The 27,985-nt window shown below is 38.2% G+C and overlaps 1 protein-coding gene across 1 annotated transcript; it reads right to left on the bottom strand.

Moving 5' to 3' along the window:
- Nucleotides 1–1,007: 1,007 nt before the first annotated feature.
- Nucleotides 1,008–27,898, bottom strand: nagpa (N-acetylglucosamine-1-phosphodiester alpha-N-acetylglucosaminidase). The gene is made up of 12 exons (XM_084943913.1): nucleotides 27,715–27,898; nucleotides 23,749–23,954; nucleotides 23,298–23,565; nucleotides 21,018–21,157; nucleotides 18,700–18,808; nucleotides 14,987–15,115; nucleotides 14,609–14,814; nucleotides 13,016–13,063; nucleotides 12,550–12,678; nucleotides 10,231–10,362; nucleotides 6,429–6,510; nucleotides 1,008–3,848 (listed from the first exon to the last, which is right to left on the bottom strand). The coding sequence occupies exons 1-12, from the start codon at nucleotides 27,795–27,797 to the stop codon at nucleotides 3,581–3,583; spliced, it is 1,800 nt and encodes a 599-aa protein (XP_084800039.1). The 5' UTR covers nucleotides 27,798–27,898; the 3' UTR covers nucleotides 1,008–3,580.
- Between the last annotated feature and the right edge of the window lie 87 nt (nucleotides 27,899–27,985).

Here is a 27,985-nt window from a genome sequence, read left to right on the forward strand (position 1 = left end):
CAATGTCCATACTCTTATGTAATGGTGCACTCGCATGTATTCAAAGTAAAAACAGGTCTGAAGGATTTTTTATTTATTATAAAACTAACTTACAGCTATGATTTTTTAAATTTTACATGTGTAGTTGTCAGTAAATTTGATGCCTACATTTGTAAGATCTGGTTGCATAAGTTAACAAGCAAGTAAATAAACTGACAATACTGGTGTCCACATACCAGAGTGGCAGTGTATAAAGGACTTAGTGTCCTCTGTTTTTTGGTATACTGTGTTGATTTGATTTCATCTTTGTGACTGCCACACTGAGGTGTAAAGGGTGTTCTTCACTTTGCAGTTGCAATCAGTAAACATTGAAGGAGAAAGCATTCTATTATTGCAAATATCACCTTTTATTCAGTGTATATTATGCAACAGTGTGTCGGTCTAATGGCATGATGACTGCAATTTGTGTGGTTTAGATCACGTAAGAGCAGCTAATGCAGCACTTGTAAGTGGTGGAGTATTTGTAGCGTGTTTTATGTGTCCAGATGTCATATGAGTGGTGACCCAATTCTTCAGCTGATGGTATAATACTCAGATCCCCACAGCGCCATGGTGAACTACATAACTCGTTCAAATATTTTAACTTTCCTGTTAGTCCTGCTTTATCCTTCTACCCCTTCTGTAATCAGTTTACATTTGATTGCATAAGTTAAGGGGACTGTGCCTCATTTAGCTCCAGTTATATATTTTCTTTGCCTTCTCCTGTAACTGGTCTGCCCTTTGATTGCTTTGTGGATGCTTTTGGACCGTGAGTTTTGAACATAATTAGAACTGCATTTAAGTTTCTTGCAACTGCCTTAGGAAATAATTAATTTGGCAATTAAATAAAGAATCCATAAATATATACAGAGCCCGCAAATGATGAAAGTCTCATGTCACTGTTTATTAGGGACTGCTAGAGAAAGAAAATGCCTTCCGGAGCTACAGTATTTTTCCCAGGGAAGGAAGAGAAATAATAGATTCTCCCATAAAGAGTGAAAAATGTATTTTATTAATAGAAAATCTGAAGTCCATCATTTAGACTGTCTTACAGAGCAGAAATACAAATGTCCTCAATTCCCTCGTCTTTCTCAAATAAAGCCAAATAAATGTGAAGCACTCAAGCAATACACAAAAATCTGAAGATAGGAAACTCAGAACAAGCTAAAAAAAATCATCATTAAAAAAAATGTAAAAGTGAAAGTAGGACAAAGTTATTTAAAGTGACAAGTGAGCAGCTCACGCTTAAGGTCCGAGGACAACTGTATGCCCCAGTCACCTGCAGGTTCAGCCTGTTTATCTCTGCACAGTTAAAACTTTGTCACTGTGTAGCAGCACTAGAGTTTCCTCATGGAAACACAATGCTGATATAGAACAACAAATAAACAAAGACAGGATAAGGCCAGTCAGTGAGAGAAAAAAAAAAGACAAGTGCGTCTACAAAATAGGCTTTAACAGTTAGCATAATGCATAAAATCACTCCATAAACAGTTAATTAAAACATCAAAATGACCCAGTGCCTTCTCTTTGTGCTGTTTGACAGTTAGTGCAGAATGAAGAAAACAGGAAATAAAAGTTTCACAAAACATCTAGCAACAGAAGCTAAGCCTGTTTTCCTGTTGGTTCACCGTCTTGATGAATGTTGGGTGGATTCCTCTCAGAATCCCACTGACTTTGGTGGTCAGACTTACTTTTCCCAAACAGCCAACTGAAGTCACTTCTAGAGCTAATTCCATGCAAACACAATCTTTATATAACACAGGACACTAATACAACCGTGTTAGCATGCTGACAAGATGATTTTACTTTTTGGCTAATGCTAAACATGTTATCGTATACCAGTGAACCCGCAAACTCCAGTGCTGAACTGAAAACTGCAGTTCCCTCTGATGGCCACTTGAGGCTGGCTCCAGAAGACTTTCATGTTAAAATGCCCAATTTTACAACATTAAAAGCATTTTTAGCTCCGGATCAAATCATCGAACTGGATCTGAACTGAGTACTGTTGGTACTTTTGTATAAATTCATGCATGTTATTGGATAATATGGCCTCTTGTGAGATAGAGGCTGTCCAAAAAGTTTGCACTTCAGTTTTCGTGAGAGAAGCTTTAGTTTAGTAAAGTTTGTTAATTAGCAGTAATTAGTGGATTTATGTTTCAATGTATTACAGTTTATGGATACAGTTTGCTAACCAAGCCTGCTTGCTTACAACTTAGTACCATAACGTCTTGTCTAAATATGATTGGTTCAGACACCACAAAACCAACAAGTCAGTGGCCAAAACACTATTGTTAAAGCCTGGTAATGAAGAATCTAAAGACCAGTTGCTATAGTACCAGCACAAGTTAAAACTCAAGATCTTTTTGCTAGCTTACTCAGAAGCTTTAAAACACATCTCACTGTGTTTGCAGCCAGATTTTCTAAAAGGTCAACTCTTTTAGTCATTTATTTTTCCTGAGAACTGTAGCAGTCAGTCTTTATGGTGGTGTTTCAGTTAGCATACAATATTAGTACGCTACTATGCTAAATGCTAAATGCTAAATGCTAACACACCGACCGGATGACGTTGCTTTTGCATGATGGTGCTGTTTGAGTGCAAGAGCAGCGAGTATAATGGCCCCGACAACTGTGTTAGGTTGAAAGTGAACATAGAAACAAAAGTAAATGATTTCTACTTTGAACAACCAAAACTGAATCGTGATATTTACTTTATTTCGCTTAAAACAAAAATAAATCATCTCATAAATACACTCTGGGTGTCCGATTATACTTATAAATGACATAGTAATAATTTTCTTAATAACATTTAATATAAAATTGGCACCTTTCTACACAGAAATTCAAAGGGATTATTCACATTTATCTCATAGATATTTGAAATTCAGACATGGAGCTCAGTGCAAATTGAGTAAACTCTATCATCTTGTTTAAAAATTGTCTGATTGAACCACATTTTGCTTGGAACATCAAACGTTTTTATCTTCGTCTTCTTCATCCGATTACATTGCAACACGTGGAAAAGTTTGTCCTATCAGGAATCAGTATCATAAAGTAAGCTCAACAGTCTGGGTGTTCTTTGGTTACATAGCTTCACTGATCTTAAAAATACTGCTGATGCGTTCAAATTAAATCTGATTCTAAAAAGTCAGCTATGAAAAAATATCCATCTGTTTTATACTAAGTGGAAAGATAATTAACTGACATTTAAGTGAGATAACCCATTAATGCGATCTTGTAATACAGATTCCTGACAAGAGTTTAAAGTTCTTCACAAAACCACAACTTGAGGTTGTGGTTTTGCTGGAGTTTAGCTGGAATGGAGACATTCAGATTGCTGATCAAGTTCCATAGCTGTAAACAAAAACCTTAGGCATGTATGTGGGTTAAAGACTGCAATAAAGCTGCTGTGCTTTGTCCTTTAGTTTCAGTTTCATTTTATCAGGAGTGTTGATAGAAACCTGTCATTGATAAGAAGAGCAAATAAAGCAGAGGATTACCGAGTTCAGCGTTGTCTTTTTGTGCAATAACTGTCTTCACTCACTATCCTTGGTCCTCTTGACAGCTACGACTGCCCTGAGTGTGAGGAAGACCAAATTTCATCCTGAGAGTCCGAGTCCTCCAATTGAAAATCCTCTTTCTCAGCTCTCTCAGTGTTGCCTCTGGCACATGAAGTGACTCCGTTGATGTTGTTCAGAGGGACGTACGAATAATCCTTGCGCTCGGGAAAGTGAGATGCCACTGAAACGGCACGGCACGCCTGTACGAGGTGAACCAGCAGGCTGGCTGAGAGGACAGTAGCCAGGGTGAGGGTGATGATCAGCCACGTTCGCCTGAGGAGTGGAGGAGGTTAGATCATTTCAATGATGAATCCAGAAGCCACATGTATCAGTACAAAAGACTCACTGCCTCACTGTAATGAGAGCAAGCAAGGTTTCCTTACAGTGTGCCTTCATTTTAAAACTGGATTTTACTGAGTGACTGAGTTCAATTATGTCCACAGCTGTATTTGTACTTGTGCAGTTTCTCCTTCTCCTACAACTTTAAACAGCTTTGCATACAGGAACTGACCCACTTGTGTGGCAGGGATAATATAAAGTTGTGGGAAATATGTGCATGTTTTTTTTTTAACATCAAATGTTTTGATTTTACGTTCCACTTTTATAGTATTTTATAGTGAACCGCTAACAGTCCTACAGTAGCAAGATTTACTGCTGCAGGGAGATTTAATGCCCAAAGTGACAATGGAAACAATGTAGCTGATGGACATCAGTTGGGAAAACTATATTTAGACTATTTTAAAACATTTATTATATATAAAGAAAATGTTATGGGTATGCTAAAGAGAAAAAGAGCCATTAAAAAATTACGTGTTCCTGAGTGTTGGTAAAAACCAAATCAGTTGCTAAAATAGCTGCTTTAGGGTTAAAGTGTATTTTTCCAATGTATCTAATTCCTTAACTAATTTGTTAGCCTTCTGTTTAAGTAGAATATGTAGAATATAGTATAATACATTTATCATTTCCTGAAGCACCTACTTATATCTTTATTACTTGTTTTATTCACCCAAGAGTCCAAACATTTTAGGAACTATTGTATATTACAAAATGCGTGCCCATTAAATGTCTGGTGACCAATCAAAACAAAAAACAAATGTCTAACCATTTCAGCTCCAGTGAATTTTACAAAAGAACTATGTGTGTCAGTTCTGTGTAAATAGGATTTGTACTTCAATCGCACTACAGCAACATTTTCCTTGCCTGAAGTCTTTGTTATGCAAACTTATATATACACAATAAAAAGCCTATAAGCCTAGCGGTCCTTTTAAAAAAAGAAGGGGGGTGGGGGGGGGGGCAGTTAAACTTATGTGGAAACCTGGTTGTAACCTGGCTGCAGATGTGCAATGGATGTAAATAAATTGTCATGACAAGCAACTACTAAAGCTAACATACATGAATGTATGAACAGTCTGCTTTTATTACAGTGGCTTGGCTCACTGGAGTGCAAAAACCCTTTGTGAAAGTAAACTCAGTCCCTTTATTCACTTAAAACTGAAAAATAAGCATTTTGTATTTGCACATAAAAAGACGTTAAGTGCAAATACAAATACTTTTCCTTGTCTGATAGTAAGTAGTGAGAGGAAAAAGCAACAAGCTGTGAGAAGAAGTCTGAGACATTTCTCACATGTGGCACACAACATGAGATAGTCTGCTAATGGTTTCTTCTGACCACTAGAAACTTTCTGTCAGTACTGAGGCAGTTGCCTGGAGGAAGTTGCGTGCAGGACGACTGCTCACTTGCTTTAAAAAGCTACTTTCAGCTGCCTTCTTATTCACAAAGAGGTCATCATAATGTGGAGCTCTGCATGTTTGAATTGGCAGATTTTTACACTATTTGTTAGAGGCAGGTTAAAAACTGTTTAATATTCAATAAGACTGTGCATGAGATTTGCATATATCTAATCAGTTTAACTGCCAGACTGAAAAGTTGGTGGTATTATTGTTACCGTGGTCTTGAGTCAGTATCTCCTTCACATGCTTGTTTGGATGATAAGGGACAGAAACAGTTAAAGATAACAGAGCTCCACCTACTTTGTCGCAGCTGATCGACCCCTGCCTGAAGTGGGAGTTGGTTTTGGAAAGTTACAAGAAATGAATGACAAAGACAGCCCCATCTGGAAGGCCCTGGGGGAAGGGGATTTCAACGCTGACATGCACTTTGACTACTGCTGAATATAACAAATTGGAACGTGTCCAATTTTTTAACAAATACGGTTTAAAGGGATTAGTTCTTTTTAAACGTGTCCTTTCCTACATAAGTGACCAAACATTAGAAACCATAGCAACAACTAACAATCCCTCACTTCCATGTGAAAGGTAATGAGGCCAGTGAATGCATCCCACCCCCAGAGTGTCTTTTACATGCCTTGTTTACATGTAAAAGAGAGAGTGTGAGAGAAAAAGCCAAATGCGGGTCTGGGCTGCTTCAGATGTTTTCTATTATTATTAAACTGAACTACAGTATTTAGAGCAGAGGAAAAAACTGGATCACTTATTAACAGGATCTGTAATTTTCTGTATTTTCTGTATACATAGCAATACCATATATACATGGAACATGGCCAAAGCCTTAGATTTCACAAACAGCTTTTTAAAAGCTCTTGGTTCTGTGTGCTGCCAGTGTGAGTGAATAAGAATTCTTGAACCTCATTCCCATTCATATTCCTTCTTATTTAACACATTAATACTACGTCGAGAGCTGAAATCAATGCTAAAAATGGTATCAAAATGGCAAAATGTAACCACTTTATTTTTTAAAAGGGAGACAATTTATTGAAAAGACCTCAAGATGCACAGCAGGGTGAAAGGTGACAGGGGAGGGTGGGTTAATGTTGTGTGACCTTTGACACTTACTCTGTAAAATAAAGGCGGTCTCTGTAAGCGTCTTCTTCTCGCCTCCAAGATATAAACATCTTTCTAGCCAGGCAGTGTCCAGCTATGGTGAGGTGAGGAAAAAGAACAAGAGATAAGTAAATGACAGAGGACACTGACCGTGGCTGGTCAGTGTTTTTAATCCCATCCTGCATGAAAAGGTAATTTTCTAACCCAGACTTCAGCCACAATTACACTGGCTGCTCCTCCTGTAATTGAAATCTCCTCCACAGCCAAACCTTGGATTTCAAATTGGTGTTTTTCCAAATAGAGCAGCATGGCCTACTTTTATATCAGCTCTGTGTGAAATTTAACCTACAGGCTGTCACCATTAAAGGGATACTGGAGTAGTTATTAGCAGCTCAGGTTTATAGCGCAGTTATAGATATTCAGACTATCACTGATGTAGTTGGACATGTAAATCAGTAATCAGAAACAAAGGCAAGAAATCAAAGATAATTATATGCAAGTCACACTAAATTTTGCCAACTTATGACTCTTAGAAAAAGGATTTCTGAACTCCCACTCGTGTGCACCTCTGGGGAGAGGTTTATGTTTCTGTGTTGGCTTTGTGCACACGATGCCTGCTACAGACCTCATCTCATAAGTTCTTGTTGGATAAAATATTGCATGGACCAATGAGTTAAACTGCTTAGAGAGACGTATTTGAATATTCATTTACTACGTCTTTAACACTGATATCATAAGTCAACTTTGGAAAATGTTAACAGAATCAGGTGAAGACAGTATTTAAAGCTTCACTTTCTCCCATGTAGCACACAGCTTTAGATGTGTTGTCACGAGACTGAAAACACTGGAGGGATGGATAGTTAGAGCATGCAGTTAGGAAGGTAGGAAGGCCATTTGGAAGTTATGAATTATAGGTTTGTGGTTTGGACTGATACAGCGGTATCTGAGATAATTTTTTCTGTTTTTGTTGTTCCTATTAGAAACATAACAGAAGCAGTAAAAAACAAGTCTATTTATATCATGATGTAAGTAAAATATCAGACCTGTCAGGCCACATAAACAGTGCTTTAGGTCACAAAAAATGGCGTTCCTGAAAACTCGTTATAGGGTCAAGATTTTCAGAAACTTGTTCTGCAATGACATCATGTAACATCAAAGGTGTGTGGCTTTATCACATTTTTATGCTTTTTTTTGCTTTTGTGCAGTGGCGGACGTAGACAAAATACTTTTTCTGGTCACGATATTATCTGCATTTTTTTAAGCATGCGGACACATGTGCACAAATGCAAATGCAAGACTCGCTTCTTCCTCTATGCACCGTCTTTTGTTTATATAATAACTTCCTGCCCCAGGCGTCTGATTGGCCAGGATTTCTATACAGTTATGGTCATATTACCATCTGTTGCTGCTATGGTTACTGCTAAGGAAATGGGTCTCAAGACCTGCATTGCAGCAGGAAGGAGGTGATGAGGGTTGGGGGGTGGTACGCCAAATAGTCATTCCTAGGGATTACCGAGGTGGCATATTGCAGCTTGCGCATGAACACCCATGGTCAGGTCATTTAGGAATCACTAAAACCTATGACGTTGCCAAGTTCTGCAAAACATGCCAGGTTTGCCAAATTGTGGGTAAACCTAATCAGTCGGTGCCACCTGCTCCTCTTAAACCCATCCCGGTGGTTGGGGAGCCTTTTGAGCGTGTTTTAGTGGACTGTGTGGGTCCTCTACCCAGAACAAAAACGGGTAATCAGTTCCTCTTGACAATCATGTGTGCCACAACCCATTTTCCTGAAGCCATACCACTTTGAAAAATCACCGCTCCCACTTATGTTACGACCCGGCTCAAAAGCCACAAGATAAAAACGGAGATGAATAACAGAGTGTGGGTGAGAAGAGGTTTCATCTTAAGATGGAAAACCAGGTTGGCTAAAATGGTTGCTGCCACCAAGGCAAAGACAAGTGAGCTCCCTGGGAAGCTTGCCTCAGGTATGCTTTTATCCACACCTGACTAGGTGTGGCCAATTAGCACCAGCTGAACACACTGAGCAGATTAGAGGCTGCAGAGGGACGTAACAATGCTCTTCACAGCCCTTGACACTCTGTTTTAATATGTTCGTGTGGGTGGAAATATTTTTCAAAACGGTGCTTGAGAGGATAGGATTTAAGGAAAAAAAAAGAAAGCTGAAAACCTCCCACAAAAAAACAACACCAATGATAATGATAACATTAAAGGGTATAATGTAATACAAGTAGAGTGCAAAGTGGAATTAAAGCCTCTTTCAAATAAACAATGATTGAACATTACTAACTTTTATGAGGATATTCACTGTACTAGTTTTGGCTACATGTACCTAATATTCTGAAAACAGATTGTAGAGCAGAAAGACATAACCGTATGAGTTACAGTGGAAAGTTTTGAGAGCTGACATGCAGGTGAGTAACATTTCCAGTCCTCCCAGATGAGCTGACACGGTGCTCCTCTGTTTAGACAGACGGCAACAAAGACAGAGCTGCTTCTACATCTGCTCTCTGCAAATATTGAATCATTTGCTCATGTGAGAATATGCACACTTCAACACAATGATAAACACCATCTCTGCCTTTTCTCCTCAGGCACACACATACTGAAGCTGATTTACATAGTGTCACATTACTTTAGTGTCTCCTCTCACACTGACTGTTTTTCTCACACATATTCTCTCACTTTCTTACACTATGTTCACTGTGTGAGTATCTCACCCTACTTTAAGAAGGAGATGGGACAGAGAATGACTGAATCAACAAATGGAAATTTATTTGAAACAAAGTAGCCACATTAACCAGCTGTAGGGACTGAGAGCTGGTTAATGTGTACATGTGTAGTGCTTATGGGCAGCAGGAAAATCAGTATTTAATATCTGCTCAGCTGTTTAACAGGAAAAAGAAAGAAAGAAGAAAAATGTAAATGAGAAAAACCACAGTGGGACTTCAGTTGCACTGAAACACAGTACAGATGACCACATTTTGAAATGTGATACAGTGAAACAGCAAAGTATGTTAGACAAAAGATTTGGTCTCCAACCCTGTGGAACTACATGCTTTAAAAGGTTGCTACTTGCTGTGATTTGGTCAGAAGGCATCTATTAAATAATACTTTAGTTCATCTTTCTCCTCTCTTGTATGCTGGCTGTGAATTTTGCCCAAAAGAAAGCAGGCAAAGAAGATGAAACTGAGTTATTTGCATCTTGTTTCACTTCAAATTCTCTACAAAAACAACCATAAATGTTCCTGCTTTCACAACTCGCAACATAATTAATAATTAATTATGGTGTAACAAACAGGCTAGGGATGAGGGAAAAGGAAGGAACAGAGGCGCTGTGCATAGAAAAAAAAATTCAAACTGTTCATTCACGTGAAAACCCCTGCAGCTAATCACCAGCTGGATGAGAGCTTAAGGACAGGGTTTCGTTCATCTCTTTACCGGTACCATCAACCACCATATGACCATATGACCATATGTGTACAAGCAGTATGTGTGCCTATATATGGGTCTGCACAGGAGTTATTGCAGTTTTGTAACTTTGTGTGCATTCTTTTTATTTCAAGCAGTTCTTTTCAGTTTACTTTATTTTCAGTCTGAAGTTCAGGTAGAAGATATCACAATAGAAACACTTTTAAAATCAAATTGCCTCACAGTTGTGTAGACATCTCAAATCTAAATAAACGTATGCACCAAAACCAGCGGTTGCAAAAAAAAATTGTTTCCACTCCAGGCTTTATGTAGCTTTAAAAAAAAAAAAAAGACCTTGGTTAACTTTAATAACCTTGGTCTGTACCTGTGTGTAAGGTGTAGTTGGTGCCTCCTGGCAGTGTGGTGTTGCAGCTTCCTGTTTGTGGGTCACATGGACACCGATCCTCACATTGACACTCATGAGCACAGGACAGACCGTAGAAACCCAGAGGACACACTGAAAGAAAGAGAAAAAAATGAAGTGAATTTACATTTTTTAGTATTTAAATAAAGAACAAACAAATTTAGCAAACTAAATGGTTCATTTTGTGACTGAAATGGTCGTCAAGTTGATTTTTCTCTGTTTCTGTTCAATCAAGTTTAATCGTCGGATCTTTTAAATAAGTTCTGAAAAGTTTTAATACCCGTTTCATTTTTACAGCCAAAATAAAAGCATGAATGAAAACAAAAAGGTTATTGAGTGACTTCACTCAGACTTTTTTGTGATACACCTGTTCAACTGCTCATTAATACAGATATATAGTCAGCCAAACACATGGCAGCCTCTCAGTCCATTTAGACATGTAGACATGGTCACAACAAGCTGCTGAAGTTGAGTATAAAACTGAGTATAAGAGTAGGGAAAAAGGCAGTTTGGTGCCACACTGGTGGATTTGCATATTTCAGAAAGATTTTCCCACACAAACATATGGTTGTCTGCTTTACAGAGAATGTTCTGAATATGAGAAAATATCCAGTTAGCAGTAGGGCTGGGCCATACCATACTGTTCAAGGTAATACCGGTATAATGTTGAGCAACGATAAGAAAATGAAATATTGCGATAGAATATGGGTAAAACGCGCATGCGCAGTGCCTTTGTTTTCATACGCACACGGCGGAGAATGAGAAGGACGAAAGCGGATAGTTGAATGAAACGGATGAACCAGAATTGGTTTGTAAAAATGCTGCAACTTCAGTGGTGTGGAACTGGTTTGGCTTTCGTCCATCAGATACACAACAAAGCACTATTTTTGGTAGCTCGTGCTAGCGGGCCGTCGTTATTACCGTGTTTTTTGGAAAATACGGCACACTTAAAATCAATCCTTTGATTTTTCTGAAAATCGGCAGTGCCCCTTATAATCCAGCGGGCCTTATGTATGAATTCTGGTTGTGTTTACTGACCTCGAAATGATTTTATGTGGTACACGGTGCTCGAAAATCTGTCAAATGTTTTAGTACAACTTTGCTAAGTTACGAAGCTGCACCGCTTGATGGATTGTCGGAGCATCTCGGCTATCGTAGGCAGGAGCCTCGCGGAGTGATACGTACTGCGCTTCAACATAATATTACCGTATTGTGTGTGTATAACCTCTTTTTAAAGTTTTGTGGATATTATACATGGTTATGCTGAGGATATGTCGGCCAATTTCCACTGGAAATGCCTTTTGGTTAAACTGTCAGCAAGGAATTTGCATTTGCACTGTTAAATTTTTATATAACTTTAATGCACATAAAAAACAGCTGCTTGTTTAAGTGAAAATACATTGATGGGGTTTTTTTTGCACTAATAAAGTTGTGGAGTTGTAAAGTATTTTGTCTAGTGTCAATTATATCGTCAGTTATATCGTTATCGCAAATTTTCAAATGTATATCGTGATAAATATTTTTGGTCATATCGCCCTGCTCTAGTTAGCAGTGGTTCTCTTTTTGAAAATGCCTACTTGATGCCAGATATGAGAGGAGAATGGCCAGAGTGCTTTGAGCTGACACGAAGGAAACAGTAACCCCAATCACCACTTTTTGCAAGCAAGGTTTTCAGCAGAGCATGTTTGAATTTTCAAGAAGCCGAACTCTAAAGCAGATGTGCTACAGCAGCAGAAGACCACACTGGGTGCCATTACTCCTCCCAAGGAGAGGAAACTGTGCCTACAATTTACACCTTCTCACCAAAATTGGACAACAGAAGATTGGACAAATGCTGCCTGGTCTGATTATTTTTAGTTTTTGCTGTTACATTTGGATGGTAAGGTTACAATTGAAAGCATGAATCCATCTTGCATTATATCAATGATCTCTATTTCTGGTGGTGGTGTAATGGTGTGAGGAATATTTTCTTGGCACACTTTTGGCCCCTTCGTACCTGACCATGCCTTGAAGACCATAGTGTGATCCACATGTGACACATAATACTAACTTGTATTAAGTGGTGTGAATTCTAGCCAACACAGCAAAGGTCTAGTTAATGATTTCCTTCTACAGCATAAATAAAAATGGATGGAAATCAAGTTGCAGTTCAACACATGTGACAGAACATACATGCAATAGTTCAACACGATAGTAAAGAAAATCCTTTTATTTCCACTAAAATTCCGAGTGACTTTCAACAGGTCTGGGTGAAGTGACATTTAGCATGCATAGCTCTACCTTGCTCACAGTAGTTGCCATGGAAACCTGGAGGGCAGGTGCAGCGTCCGTGGACGGGGTCACAGGAACCGCCATTAACACAGGAGCAGGTCTGATTGCAGCCGTCACCATAGAAACCAGCGAGGCACTCTGCAAACAAAAAAACAAAACAAAACAACAGAGACGTTTCATGTAAGGAGCATGTTTTATTTTTGTGTCACAGGACAGCAATCAAACAATGTGTGAACATACATACACATTTAAACAAAATATAACACAAATGAAAAAAAAAAAACAACATGTAAAGGTGCAGTGGGATGACTAACAGACCCACATGGGTGGGAAAAATGCCATATTTAATCAAACCATAACTCACCATTAGAGGCTGATGTTGGTGAAAGTTAATGAGGTTGCGTATGTGTATAGAAGAACAAAAACATGTGTTTGCATTCTTGCGTGCGTGTGACTAGATGAGGCTTTTGATTACCTTGGCTGCAGTTCTTTCCTCTCCAACCAGCATCACAGACACAGCCATCTGCAACACAGATGGAACAGACAGAAAGACATGAATCACAGAGGACAAACAATGAGTCAACAATCAGTGGGGAAAACAAGAAGTTTGATCTTTCACTTATAATATCCCCTCTAGGCAGGCTTGATATATAACTGTAAATACTGTGCTGGTCTACGCTTCCACCACTCAAGTCAAACTGCAGTTTGTATCCAATTCTGGAGTTTGGAGCATGTCTTTACACATTGAGCTGACAATCATTGTCAGCTAGACCTCACATCTGTTAACTGGAGTTATGGGACTTTTTAATTATGTTTGTGAAGTTTGGACTTCAGTTTTGAAATTCTACATTTTATTAGTCTGTTACTTTGCACTACTTAGCTGATATCCATGTCTGCGGATTTCAAAAGTACTGTTTATTGTGGCAACTTGCCAACCAAGCTTACTAGCGTTTGCTGGTAACTTAGCACTCAACCCTCTTGTCCATATGTGGTAACTTCTGGGCCCAAGATACGCAGCAGCCAAAACGGTAAGACTGAGGTATCAAAATGTGAACAACACTTACATCATAGCGGCTACATCTTTTATAGACAATCTATGCTCCTACGTTAAGTCAATTCAAGTTCAATGTATTTTTATAGCACATTTTAAGCAACCTCAGTTGACCAAAGTGCTGTACAAGTTATGCAAAATATACCCTATGTATAACAGTCACAAAATTAACAATTATATATATATATATACACACACTACAAATCAAATAAAACAAGAAATTAAGTATTTTGCATAATAAAAGCCAGAGTACTTTTGGCTCCTCAACTAGACCCAAAAGCAAGCTAGAAAAAGTAGGTTTTTAACAGTGTTTTTAAATGATTAAGAGACTGAGCAGCTCTTATGTGAAAAGGTTTGTTGTTGCAAAGATTAGAAGCCACCATTGAAAAGGCTATATCACCTCTGATTTTAAGCCTGGATCTATGATATCAAAGACCTCAGTGCTCAGCTAGGATTTTTGGGTCTCAAAAGTTCTGTTAGGTAAGGGGGCACCAAACCACTGACACTCTTAAAAAGAAGCAATCACATTTTAAACTGGATCCTGAAATGGACTGCAAGTCAGTGTAAAGAGGTCAGTATAGGTGTAATGTGTACACCTATCTGTAGGTCCTCTAAAAAGCAATGAAAGGAGATGTTGTTTTTTTAAAAAAATGGACCCCAAGAGAAGCATATATAAAATGAAAAAAATGGAGAACCCTTAGGTATTCCTCAACCAAGTGGGGACACACATAATGAATACTGTCCTAAATGCACAGGGGAACTCCTATCTGACAAATATGACTGGAAATATTTAAAGGCTGTACTCTTAATACCCAGACATTGGACAAAGATTACTCTTAAACCAGCTGCAACTGCACTAAAAGCTTTAAAACTCAAATTTTAGAGGAACTTAGAGTGCACTGATGTCAAATTCAGTACATCACTGATGACATGTTTACAGGGCTAAAGGTTTAGAATTACTGTACTATAAGTAATCCTGCTATTTTGCTTTATCTTTACCAGCAATTTCATACTTACTGGCAGTACAGACGCCATGGGGTCGGCAAGCTGATGGCTGACACACCAAAGAGTCACAAGCAGCACCCTGCCAACCATCATGACATAGACAGTGTCCGTCCACACAGTCACCGTGCTCGCTGCAGTTTGCTGGCTGGCATAGTCTTTTATGGATACACAAGATGGTGGAGACCTTTCGCTCACAGCGCCACATGTTATCTGAAATACTGGGAGGGAAGGAGATGTGTTGACAGCATGGAAGGACAGAAAAAAGTCTATTAAAAAAATCAATCATTTATTAATTATCTTGTACACCTATATGCACACTTTAACATTAAATGTTGGAGAATAAAAAAGTAAGTGTAAAGTTTCACAAGTGTGAAGGGACAACTCACTCACCAATGATCAGATGGATAGCTGGCCAAAACGCCATTTTTAACATAGGTGGCAGATCCGCCCCCATCCAGATTAATAGCATTGATCACTCCATGCTCCTTCAGGAAATCAGCCATCTCCCAAAGACTCAAACTGTGTTAAAAAAAGCAGCACTGAAAAAACTGAAGACAAACATTGTGTCCATAGAAATGTTGAGGACTTTAGTCATACTGGCAGCGTGTCAGAATCAGTGACTGCCAAACAGCCTGGTGCATCTGTTACTGTTCTGTCTGTCTACATTATTTTTGGTTCTGTGTTTTGTGTTTGTAATTATGTAACTACCATGTTTCTCTCACAAAATCTTGTGCATGACTCATTCAGCTTTGTGTATTGTATGGAAACAAACATGCATGGGTGTTGCATTAGCTTGGGCTACAAATTCCTTGGTATATGCTGCTGTACATTGCATACTTATCCCCACATACAAAAACAATAAAACAAAACAGATATCGATTTACAAGAATATCTCAAATAACTGTATACAAACATTCATAGTCCTCGGAAGGTGAATCCTACTGACACACAGGTAAAAGTTTCACGTGATAAAAAGATCATTTTTGGAGCAGATGCAAGGTAGTGCTGACATTTTGCAAAAATGTCCCACAGATCACCTCTCATGGTTGGATATGAATTGCTGGCAATGTGGACAAGTGGTGAGCTTTGGTCAAAGATCATATATTTCAGACAGTAGAAATTACTTCTAAAAGCTATCTAAAAGATTAGTCTCCAATTTGTCTTTTGCAAACAGTGTTTTTGATCTTGATTCTGTATGATGTCAACAAGGGGAGGGGTATATACTTAATATGGTCACCTCAGGTACACAGTAGCTCTGGGTGTGTGTGTCCACAGAAGCCCCCCTCTGTCATTTAAATCTTTTTTGAGAGGCAGTCATGCAGAAGACAGCTGGCCTAAATACACAGTGTCCTTTAAAGGAGAGGAGCTATCATGGTTTGCCTCAGACAGAAGATGACCTGGGGGCCTGCACCAAAGTCCATTATTTTCCACTGTGAATGATGCAAGCAACTCTAGTGGAGTCACAGTTTGCCACAGGTTTTCATGTGTCACCTGCCTGCCAAACTTAAAAAGAGTGAGTCTTTTCAAGGATTCAAGGGTAGAGAAGAAAAGAAAGGTGTGACTTTAAAATTGAAACTGTGACAATAGATGACAAAACCTCATCTCAGTAGTCTGGCTTAACTTTTGTTTTGTTAATCTAAATGGAATGAAACAACCATTAAACTCTGCAAATAATTAAGATTATGGAGATTAAGATAAAAATGATAAGTTAATCTCTTTAGTCCCTGAAGAGAAATATGTTCTTGATCATGAGAGCATGCAGACCTGCTTGTGTCAGAATTAATACAAGAACAAATACCAAAATATATTGTTTTTCATTTACTCAGTATGATTTACCATCATCGTGGTGACAATGGCACTAAAATATAAGAAATAAAGTATATACAAAACAAAATCTTCAAAAGGCAATGAGTCAAAATCACTGCAGTCAAATATTTTCATGTTGTTGGCATTTAAGGACTTTACTTTATGTTTGGGTTTGTCTGGCCAAATTTCTAAAACAGACGCCTGATTATTTCACCAATCGCGTGTAGAGATTAGGCTGAAAAGTCCAAAAATGGCCACTGAACTGTGGATAAGTGGTTCTTTGCAGTTAAGATGTCTCACAATTCAATGCTAATCAATGCATCACATAATGAACTCACAATGATTAATTAATTGTGAAAATAATCATAGATTAAGTGTCTGACTTGCTGATCATCTACGGCAACCTCCACTAGAATTAGTTGAGAATTTTAAAGAACTAGCATGTCGTTCATGGAAACTAGAGGTCAGTTTCTGAGGTCACAGCTTCCTTCGAGCTGACTTTTTCATGTTTTATTGAGTGGGAGGTGGCCCTATATTGAGCAGAGATATACAGAGGGCAGCAGACATGTTCAGACGTGTCCGATTGTTGTGCTTTTCAAACCCCGATAATAAACACAACAATAGAATATCTGAAGTCAGTGCAGGTCTGTGGGATCACAGCACTAAAGGTGGAGGGAAAATTAGATCAATGCAATTGATTGGTGGAGTATCTAAGAAGGTTGAGCTAATATAAGGCTGATAGTGTTATCGGATCTCTGTTTACCAAAACCCCTGCTTACTACATTCACTGTCAGCTTGTTTTTATTTTTCAGCCTCCAAATGACCTCAACCTGCATTAGTCCATCATCTTGTTGTTCAATGCTGTCCTGAGATGTTGTTATTGATTAAACTAATCTATAATTGACAGCTATATTTTGAAACAACTTTATATTTTTTTTTTGCATCTTGTGAAAATATCATTTCTCTGCAGAGTTTGTGGACACATTTTTACTGTTGCTGCTTCTAAAAAAAAGATGTTTTGTTGTCAAAACAAACCTACAAGACAGCAAACAAGCAGGTCGAATAAGCTGTGTGTGTGTTCATGTGTGTTTTGTGTGTTTACGCTTGAGCATGTGTTTACATTTGTGATGTGTCTTCTTAAGCCTTTTCCCACCAAAATACCTCTGGGGGTTTTGTGTGCGCTATGAGTTCAGGAGCCATCCCTGAGGGTCTTCTTTCTTTTGTTTTTTCCTGGGGGAGGCAAAAGCAGATCTAATCCTTTGTAGGCTCTGGAAACTGCTGCTCAGTGCTAACTTGGCTGTTTCTGCTCAAAGCTGATTGGCCATTTCTGAACCTTTTGTCCTTGACGGCCAGAAGTCTTCACCTCTTCAACCTCGCCATTAACAGTGTGAAGTTTTACTGACTGACAACAAAACAACAATGCAGCAACCTTGCCTACATTTATAAAACCCAGTGCTGTACCCTGGTGTTGTGACAATAATTCCCTCCATTGTTCTCATTGTTTTTATGGTTTAAAAAAAGAAAGTCATCAGAAAATAAAAACTGATTAGTAGGATGTTGCTGCAAAATGTTTGCAATACCTTACAGCCAAACCAGTACCTGTTGTGAAAAGTTTGAGAGGGTCTTAGGGCTACTCACTGAGCCCAGATCAGCCAAAATGTCTTTGTTAGACGGTCGTTAGGTAATTTGTCTTGCTTATTCTCTGATATTTCCTGATCTCAACAAGGAAGCTGCCATTGTTAGGCTGTATTTTATCTGGGCAAAGTCCTCGTGTAGATGCTTGTGTCACAAGATCAACAAAAGATAAACACTAATGGATTAAGTTTGGTGTTGGTATAAAACAAATTTTAAAGATTCACTTTTTTCAATGTTTTAAACATCTTTAGAAAACCAGCAGGTGGAAAATATGCAAACAGTCAACATGTCATTTTCATGGTCATGTCAAGTCTTTCAATGAGCTGAAGTAAACTGGAGACATTCCAACGTACATGGAGGTTGTTTTTCTCTTCACTGTGTGTGAAATCGGTTCCTGGATATTAAATTCCCACTTGGGACATCCTGTGTTGACTCAAACACCAGTGAATCACTTCAAGCTAACAGGATAAATTGACTCTTTTCTTACATTTACACCCGTGTTTGCCGTTTCTTTTCTAATGGTTGGAGAGTAGATAGCTTCCCACTCACTGTGTGGTAAATTTAAAAACAAATTGTTTCAATTTCATCACTACTTCTTGCTTCAAAGTTCTTAAAAAGAAAACAGCATTGCAAACATTGTTTATCTCCTTTCCTTTTCTTACCCTCGTGCTTTTGTATGTCCATCAAAATGAAACAGGATTAACCTTCCCTCTGCATCGTGGCCCACTGCCGTCCTCGCTGAAACTACATCCACAAAAGTGCGGAAACCCCCTGTGAAAATATGAGAAAATGCTTTTTTAATTATGATGTACGATTAACAGTTCAATAAAACCTGTTAAATCAAACTGTCTTGGATTTATCCCACCATAGAACTCAGGATCTACAGAAATGTGCACACCAGTATGAACCAGTTATTCCAGATTAGGAGTTTTGTGATTAATTAACTCAATAGTTTGTCTTTTTTATGCTGACCTCACATTTGGGAATTTAAAGTCTAACACCTTTTCCTAACCATGCCTTTACATCCAAATGATGCATTACAAAGACATGACTCAATAATGCCTCAGTGCTGCTATTTCAAGCTAATGGCTGATTTAAACTTCTGCAGTGAACGCTTGTAGAGCCTACAATGTAATATGTAAGTCCCCAACGTTGCTGCTGGCATTTATGTTTGTGCTTGGTGCATTATGTGTCAATTACCTTGTGGTCATATCCCTGTGTTTTATATTCCCTATTCCCTCCTGGGTCCCTACTCTTTGTTGTTTTTGGGGGCCAACATACTTTTCCCTCAAGTTCTACCATTTCTTTGTACACCCCTCACATCCATACTGATAGTTTCATCAATGTCCTTTCAGTAATTTGCTGACATTTGTGAGTCCTTATGTTGAAGCTGACATTAATATTCCTTATAGTGAGATGATGATTGTTATTCTCTCACTGATAAATTCAAAAACTGCAGTGAAAATTAGCCAGAAATGTGTCGAGTTACAGTGTAGTTTATGTCATAGGGTTTCCACTTAATCATACATCCCCAGTAACAAGACCAAACATGTAACTGAATGAATGAAGAAAAAGCAATTACCTTTATTAGAATGACCAATAAAATTTGATAAAAATATTATTTCAAAGTTGTGTCTTTGCTCCAAAACAATGTTTAAAATCACTTTTTGTTTCAGTATGGTTTGATTTAAGGGTCAATCCAGGGTGCCAGTTCAGTTCAGTAAAGCTTTAAATACTGTGATCAACTGTTGGCTACAGGAACAAGGCAGCAGCTATTGAGACAATAAGGTCGTGACCTTTGAATTTTTTTCTGGGAGCCAGGTGCTCCAACACTTCACGAATTTAAGGTTGCTGTAAGTGTTCCCTATATACAACTAAATTAAGGCAAGCTGCATGACATTGATGAGTAATGTGGTTTTTGGCCATTACATTTAGTCATTACTAATATCTATCAGTCAATACTGAGAACTACTACTTATTCCAGCTAGCTGGTACACAGAGACATATAGTAGTGTACTGGCTGTTAATGGGCAACACATGAAAGGCTGCACCATGTCTCTTGCACTGCTCTATATTTTTCCATGTTATAAATTCAGCCTTGAAAAAATGTATGGGTTGATAGATAAGGCTAAATAAGACAAAATAAAAATTACTTTAATAACGACTATAGTGGCTTAGGATTAGTTTGTTCTTTGTGTAAGACAAATGACTCTAGACGTGTCATGTTTATCATCTGGCGCCATGCCACACCCCCCGTGTTAGTTCAGAGCTAGATTTAGAAAACCTGGGTCTACACACATGATAACAGCTGTTAATTTTAGTGAAGACAGAGAGTGTAAGCACAGACAATGTAAAAGAATTAGCTGTCTATAAATGTAAAGACAACATGGGCATTATGAACAGGCCTCTGGGTTATGCCAGTACTGAAGTACTCTAGCCAGTTAGTTACTGAATCTGATCGAATAAGCCCCAGACAATTCCAAGGTCAGAGAAAATGATGCTGGACAAGCAGAGAGTAATCTAAAATAAATTACCTCCAGATGAACTCTGTTTTTTTTTAACTGAAATCCTGAGAAATGTTTTTATATATATTTTTTTTTTTTTTGGGGGGGGGGGGGGGGGGAGGGAGGGGGGGAGGGGTTGGTTACTGACAGGCTGGATCCTTTTATGTAACAGTTTAACGTAACCAAAAATCTGGGTTAGGACAGTCCTAATATCAAATTTTCACTATGCAAGTATCGTGGAATAAGACTTTACAGATAATATTGCAATATCCATATAAGATTTAAAAAAATTCTACCAGTCAGAATCAACCTTTACTTTTATTTGCTTAATTTCAGTCACCATCAATATCAGTATACCGTGACAAGATTAATAAATATCTCTATTTCTCAAATCCTAAAATCTTACGATTGAAAACCTTTATACATACATGTGGTCAAAGAAATGAATCCAGCTGGATGTGGATTTGCATCATTACCTGTTTCCTGTGTCTTGTTGCACTCGGCCTCAATGCTCTCATTGATGTAAATCTCGCCGTTTCTCAGTAACCACACCACCCCGCTGACTAATTGGACAAACGGATTGGACTGATCCAAAACGTCATCCTGAGATAGATACCTGAACGGTAAGAGTGGAGAAAGGAATTCAAAAAATATATAAATAATAAAATAAATATAATACTACTGTAGTACATATTATAATTTCATGTTTCTATATTTGATATTTGTGGTGATAAATAATGCTGGTAGGTAATCCTCTACTTTAGTCCAGGCTGAAATGTCTGACATCAATTTGCACAGTTTTTTATGCACCCCAGAGAAAACAAAGAATATTTTTTTACTTTTGTGTTACGACTACTAACAAATCCTCTTTTTTACCACTTTAGGTTCAGGCAGCTTTATTAACTTTAACAGCATTTCTGTTAACTTAGAGGGATAATGTTAAAACAGCATAGCACGGTGGTTCCCACATTTGTACTCGCTGTAGCTGTTTGATGCATCTCTAAAAAAAAAAAAAAACACAACCCACACACAGACATCAACACTTCAGTTATCTAACAGCCTATTAGTCATATCAAACAGCAAACAGCTGTTTGGACTCTGTACTTGATTTAGTTTAGTAGACAAAGGCTACTGAACTTTTGGACACTGTGTCTACAAAAAAAACTGAGCTCAGCTCTATCTGGAGGTGTAAACAGCCCAACAGTCACTTCACACTAGGACCCAAAACTGTCATTTTGTGGGCGAAGCAATGCGTCCTATTTTAAATCAGAGGTAGGTTTATTATGAGCTCGACTGACAGGTCATGGACGGCACAAAGGGCCCAAGCAGGACTGTGAGCAGGTTATTTTTTTACTGAGGTCCACTCGCTCCTTGGGAGTGTGACCTACAACACAAACCACATCATGTTGCATCATGTGCATTTCTGACCTCAGTTATCAAACAAACAAGTTACATAGAGTACTTCATGGTTTAAAGATAGACGATGAGCAGATGTTTGTTTTTGTTCATCGAGGAAAATGTGGTGGCTTCACATATGAGTGTTATTTAACTTCTAGTTCAATTTTAATGTGAATCTCTTTAAAGCATTAATGTAAAGACATGCAGTTTTCTTTTTCTACAACAATTTGACGATAGTTTAATGTATTTCCACTGATTTAACATGCTACAATGATAAACACTAGTTAGATCAGTGAGTGATTCAGACATGAGCTCATCTTCTTTTGTTTTTCACATTAAAAAAAAGAGCAGAGGTTATAAGCTTATGCAAACAGGAAGTCACCGTATCGCAAATGTGCATTACTTCGGACAAAACTTGAAAAGAGGCCAGTATCAGAGGCAGAGGTGAGAAGATATTTTAGCGCCATGATGTCAGGTACAGTTAAGAACAAAGAGGGAATGGAAAGAGGTTTGTTTTTATTCACGGTGTGGTTTCTGGCTGCTTGAAAACACTGTTGATACAAACCGTGAAAGTGGGCTGTACCTTGTAAAAATAAATGCTGGCTTGTATGTTGAATATTGTAATCTGAGAGCTCAATCTAGCAGTAATTCTACAATTATTGGTAACTTCACAGCGTGTCTTCTGTCCTGTCTCCCTTCATTCACCCCCCCAACTGGTTGCAGCAGATGGCTGCCCCTCCCTGAGCCTGGTTCTGCCAGACATTTCTTCCAGTTAAAAGGGAGTTTTTCATTCCCACTGTTCCCAAGTGCTTGCTCATACCAGGATGTTTGATTGTTTGGGTTTTCTCTGTATTATTGTAGTGTCTATGCCTTTAAATATACAGCACCATGAGGTGAGTGTTGCTGTGATTTGGTGCTATATATAAAATTGGATTGACACGAACATTTTTGTTACTTTAATTCTGCATCTTTTCTTTTTCCTTTGTTTTAGGATTTTTATCTTTTTAGGAAAATATCCAACAGTCGGCCATATAAAGCACAGATGCCTGACAGAAACGGTACTTGAGACACACTTGTCAGAGGAGAAAACGTGCTGTCTGGAAAATAAAAACATACTGATATGTATGATCACACTTCTTAAAAGGTTTGACTTTTTTGCCTCCTTGCATACTGTGTGTAATATGCTGTTTAAAACTGCATATAAAACATTACCTCACCTCGGATCACGTCTGGTCACGCAGATATCTTTGAGTATTTGGATGAACTCATCCTTTGTCTTTGGGGCTATGATCTAATGGTGAATCAACAATCACTGAAACGGATTTCTCTGTTTTACATTTTCAAGCCGCATTTCTTACCCAAACACTAGGCTGCCGTCTTTTCTGATTCCAAACTGGGCATTTTGCAGTCCTCCACTGTCCCGCACCACCCTGCTGTTGCTCACCACGTTTCCCAGACACTCCTTTGTTAATGTATTGAAGAAACCAGCATTTTGCGCATACAGGCACTCAGCCGCTTCAGCCGTCTCTCGTACTGTTGCCCTCACTCTCATTTCGCAGCCGCCTGGCCCCCCTGGCTCCAACACGGACACCGTCCTCAGGGGGTCGTTGACCACTGTCATGTGTCCTGGTAAGAAAGCCGCAGCAGGATGAGGTGAAATTGAATCTTCAGTGATATATAATAAAGGATTCTTGCCAACAATTTGAGATGAAGGTGAGCGAGTAAAGAAGTAAAAAGAGGGATCAATAAATCAAACACCAGAGATTGATATTATTTTTTGTTCCTTTAACTTATGATGTCATCACTAACCATAAACAATTCTGGAGCTCCCCGGAATATTCGACACAAACAACTTGGTCTCAGCAACCGGCTGCCCGCTGCGGTTACTGGAGGCCCAGCTCTCATAGGTGGTGTTGCCATGAATGATGGGCTGACAATCCCTGACATAGCGATGAGAGTGGGAGGGGCCGTGGCCTTGTGTGTAGGGCAGCAGGATGTCATCGTCCATAGACTCTCTGCAACGAGAGAAGAGTTGTTGGTCTTAATTGAAAGTGACAAAAGTCAATTAGAAAGTGCCACCTGTGGCAGGTGTTGCATGCAAAAACATTTTATGTGTGTGTGGGTGTGCCTTTGGTTCCAAGTTGCACCCAAGTGTTTGTATATTAGAACTCTACCGATAGACAGACAAAGGAAACACCCTGTCTCTACACAAAGGCCAATGTAGAAATAACATTTCTCAAGTGAACTTAGTAGATAGTTGGACAATGTTCCATCACAATTATTCAAGACTGTCTGGAGACTGAAAAAGGTTTTACTGGGGAAAAAAGCCAGATAAATGAACGGACCTGTTAATCCCTTCATTGATCTAAAGACATAACTGAATCTTTGTGTACGTTTTTGTGCAGAAATGCCAAACATTTTCTAGTCCCAGCTTCTCACAACAAAGCTCTGGTGCTTTGCTTTGTCATATACTGCCAACCTATCACATATCGTATTATTCTGGACAGTTTTTTGATCAATGCCAGCAAATTGAATATTAATATGGGTTCTTTGAGATTACAAGGGGCTCCATGCTTTTATAACCAAAACAATAATAATAATAAAAAAAATAAAATTATTGAAATCATTAGTAATCATTAGTTAGTAGCCAACAAATATGTGTTAAAAACAGACACCTCGACTAATATTAGATGCTGCAGTTTCGCTAGAAAAATAAAAGCAACAAAAATAACAAATCCTGATATCCACTGCACCAACATGTAATGTCAACAAACCCTTTAGTAGCTCAGTGTGTCCCATTGGCTCTCTGTGAGGAAGAAAAACATTCCCACATCTCCAAAAATAAGAGCTACAAAAACCCCTTCCCCTTAGGGACGCTGTGGAAATAAAAACGCATTTGCGTGTTAATCTTTAAACAAATAAATCATGTGAGGACATATTTTAATGGAGAAAATTTCATCACAGCCTTAGCTGGTCAAATCACAGTTTCATCACATGAAGGAATGTGTTTTCAAAAGTGCTGAGTTGTGGTTTCTGCTCAGGGTCATGCAAAAATAGTCCATGCGTGCCTGTTTTTTTTCTAAATCTTCAAAGTTCCCATTATTACTTGAATGTTAAACTCTTACTCCATAATTTGGTTTCTTAGAATTCTTATATTCTGAAGTATATATACAAAACAAATAACTTGTATGTATGCCCACTGCCCAGTAAGAATATTTTGGTTCTTTTTACTATATTTTTTTATTCAGGTTTCAATGAAACCAATAGCCTGATGGCCCAGAGCCAATAAAAACAATGTCACTGGCCAGCTGGCAGTTTTTCCACCATTTGAGTTTGTATGTGAAGCAACCTGGCTGAAATGAACCCTCCCTACTGAGAACTTTTGCTGTAGCCAGTATTTTTTCCACTAAAAGGGCCATAAATGTTCTTTCTCAAACCACCTGTTTGGACCTCCTAACATCTACCACTAGTTTCTTCATTAAGGTGTGTTTTATAGCATCAATGCACAATAACATCAAGTTGTTTTATACTGTAAGGTAAAGGTCCTGCAGTATTTAGGAGAAAACCCTAACATTCAAGCGACCACCTATCAGCAAACACTTTGAGATCGTAGAAAGGAAAAACCCCACGACCACTTGGGGAAGAGAAGAGAAAAAAAAGCTAGTCCAACCTAGAATCTATTAACTAGTTTTCAGCTTAACACTGAGGCAGGATGTCTCTAATTTTAGAGATATTGCTTACATGAAAAAGGAAGACCTACACATTTGTTTAATGTGAGCACTGAAGGAGATATCCTGGCAATAAGATTTCTCACAGTGTTGCTAGGTGAGTATCTGGTTAATTACATCAGTTCTCTCTGAATTTAGGAAAAGAAAATTACAGGACATCCAGGCGTTTGTGTATTTAAGACGTGCCTGTAGCTTAAATGTGTTATCTGGCTTCACAGATAAATATAGCTGGGTATCAACTGCATAGCAAAGATTATGTATGCAGTATTACAAGCATGTATGGATAGTACTGCACATAGATATGTTTCAAACCATTCCAGTGCAGTTTCTTTTTAATACCAGCAGTATGTTCTAATCTCTGTAGTAAAACATTGTGGTCAGTGGATGCTGCAGTTAAGTCTAACAGGGCAAGCATAGAGATGAGTCCACTGTCCGAGGCATAGGAAAATAATTTCTAACCTCCACTAGTGCTGTTCCTTTGCTGTATTTAACTGAAACTCTAATAATATTATTTAACTATTTCTTGCAGATATCTTTAATAATAACAGTGTATTCATAATACCAGTTGAGCTGTGCTAGGAATGTCTAGAACTACTAGGATTTATTGTATAACCAATATATAACCACTGCAACCACTAAACACAGTCCTTTACCTCTTAATTAATTATTAATATTAATTAAATATTAACATATAGAATATAAAACTTGCTTATTGCAAATCAGTATGTGCATTCAAAGCAAAGGGGGTTCCATTTCAGGGAGTGTTTAATCTCAGCTGTTCTGAGTTAGTTTAATCTCATTAGGTGTAGAATACTGGCTTATATTTTGTTTGTATATTTTCTTACATTGTGAGTTCTTGTGCTTTGCACCTGTCAGCGCTGACGGACTCGTAATGTACTTGAATTTATATTGTACTTTTGTAGTCTAACTGACCTCAAAGATCTTCTAACAACAAGTCACACTTTTAACTATACATTTATATAACACTTTAATACATACACTTCATGTGCCTGTAAGTACAGAATTCCTACTTATTCAGACATATATGTATTTAGACAATGTAGAGAAGCCAGGCTACCAAGAGAAAGTTCAGTACCTGTCAAGGTTTTTCCCTCAACCTCTGTAACTGCTGTCCCAAATAAAATAAAAAATACACATACATGATTGGTGGATCTAAAAACCATCGGAATAGATATGGGTCAAACTGACCCACATTTATTCAAAGAGTGGTGAGCCTCTGTGTACAAAAATTTGTAGCACCTGTACAATAGTGTAAAACCTTAAATTATTGTAATTTTTGTGTATTTTGGTTAATTTTAGGAGAAGTCATAACGTTTCTGGCTAAAAGAATGACATTTAGGCTTTACTTGCTACTGTCAAATATCAAAACTGATCCAATTTAAGTTTCAAGTTTATAATACATCAGCGCCGTCTTGTGGCCAATAAATTCAACTGCGTCAACATTTTCTCCAACCGTCAACTTCCGTGTTAAATGAAACCAAAAACATGACGGCTCATCTTGTGACCAAAAGTTTGGGTTAAATAAATATTATGTACAGTTGCAATCACAGAAACACGGGAAAAGTTAAGTGTAAAGAACACTGTTAGTTAGTGTGAAGACGTTCAATCGAGCCAACCACAAATGACTTACACGTGTTTGTTAATGCTGTTATTATTTATTATTAGGTGTATTTAAATAAGCACATTAAATTACGTACTGTATTTGCGGTTAATAGAGAATAACCGCAAGAGTGAATAGTGAACTCTGGACTCTTCTGATAAGACTTTAAACATTGGACACTGTTGCCCAACAGCTGGCAAGTGACTTTACCTAAGTTTGTATGCTGACGTGTAGGTAATTAAACACTGTACATTAAGTCAACTTCATCCCGAAATATCGTCAGCCACCTACCTCAAGTGTTTTTTTTTAACCAGAAAAAGAAAATGAAGAAGACACGTTTCTTTTAATCTTTATTCTTGGCTAACAACAGTTAGTTAGCAGTTGACTATATATAACGGTTAGCTCAACCAGGAAGTAGCGCCTTACCGGGTATTTGTGGTCTGGGACAGCCGGACACAGAGCCACAACAGCAGCCAGACACACGTACATTTCACCGACTCTGTTGCCATATGAAGAGGAAAATTAGCCTGTCAAACTCCTGTCTCCTCCTGTGGATCCCACATCCTTATCAAAGCCAGCAGAAAACACACGGCAAACCCCTTTTCCTGCTAAATTCCAAAATAATGGTTGCTATGTGGCACATCATTGTCAGAAGAATAGATATGAAAGTTATTTCATGTCTGTTTTACAATATGTT

Source organism: Perissodus microlepis, chromosome 11 (assembly GCF_051167445.1).
Source record: "Perissodus microlepis isolate ML-2025 ecotype Zambia chromosome 11, ASM5116744v1, whole genome shotgun sequence".
NCBI lineage: Eukaryota > Metazoa > Chordata > Actinopteri > Cichliformes > Cichlidae > Perissodus > Perissodus microlepis.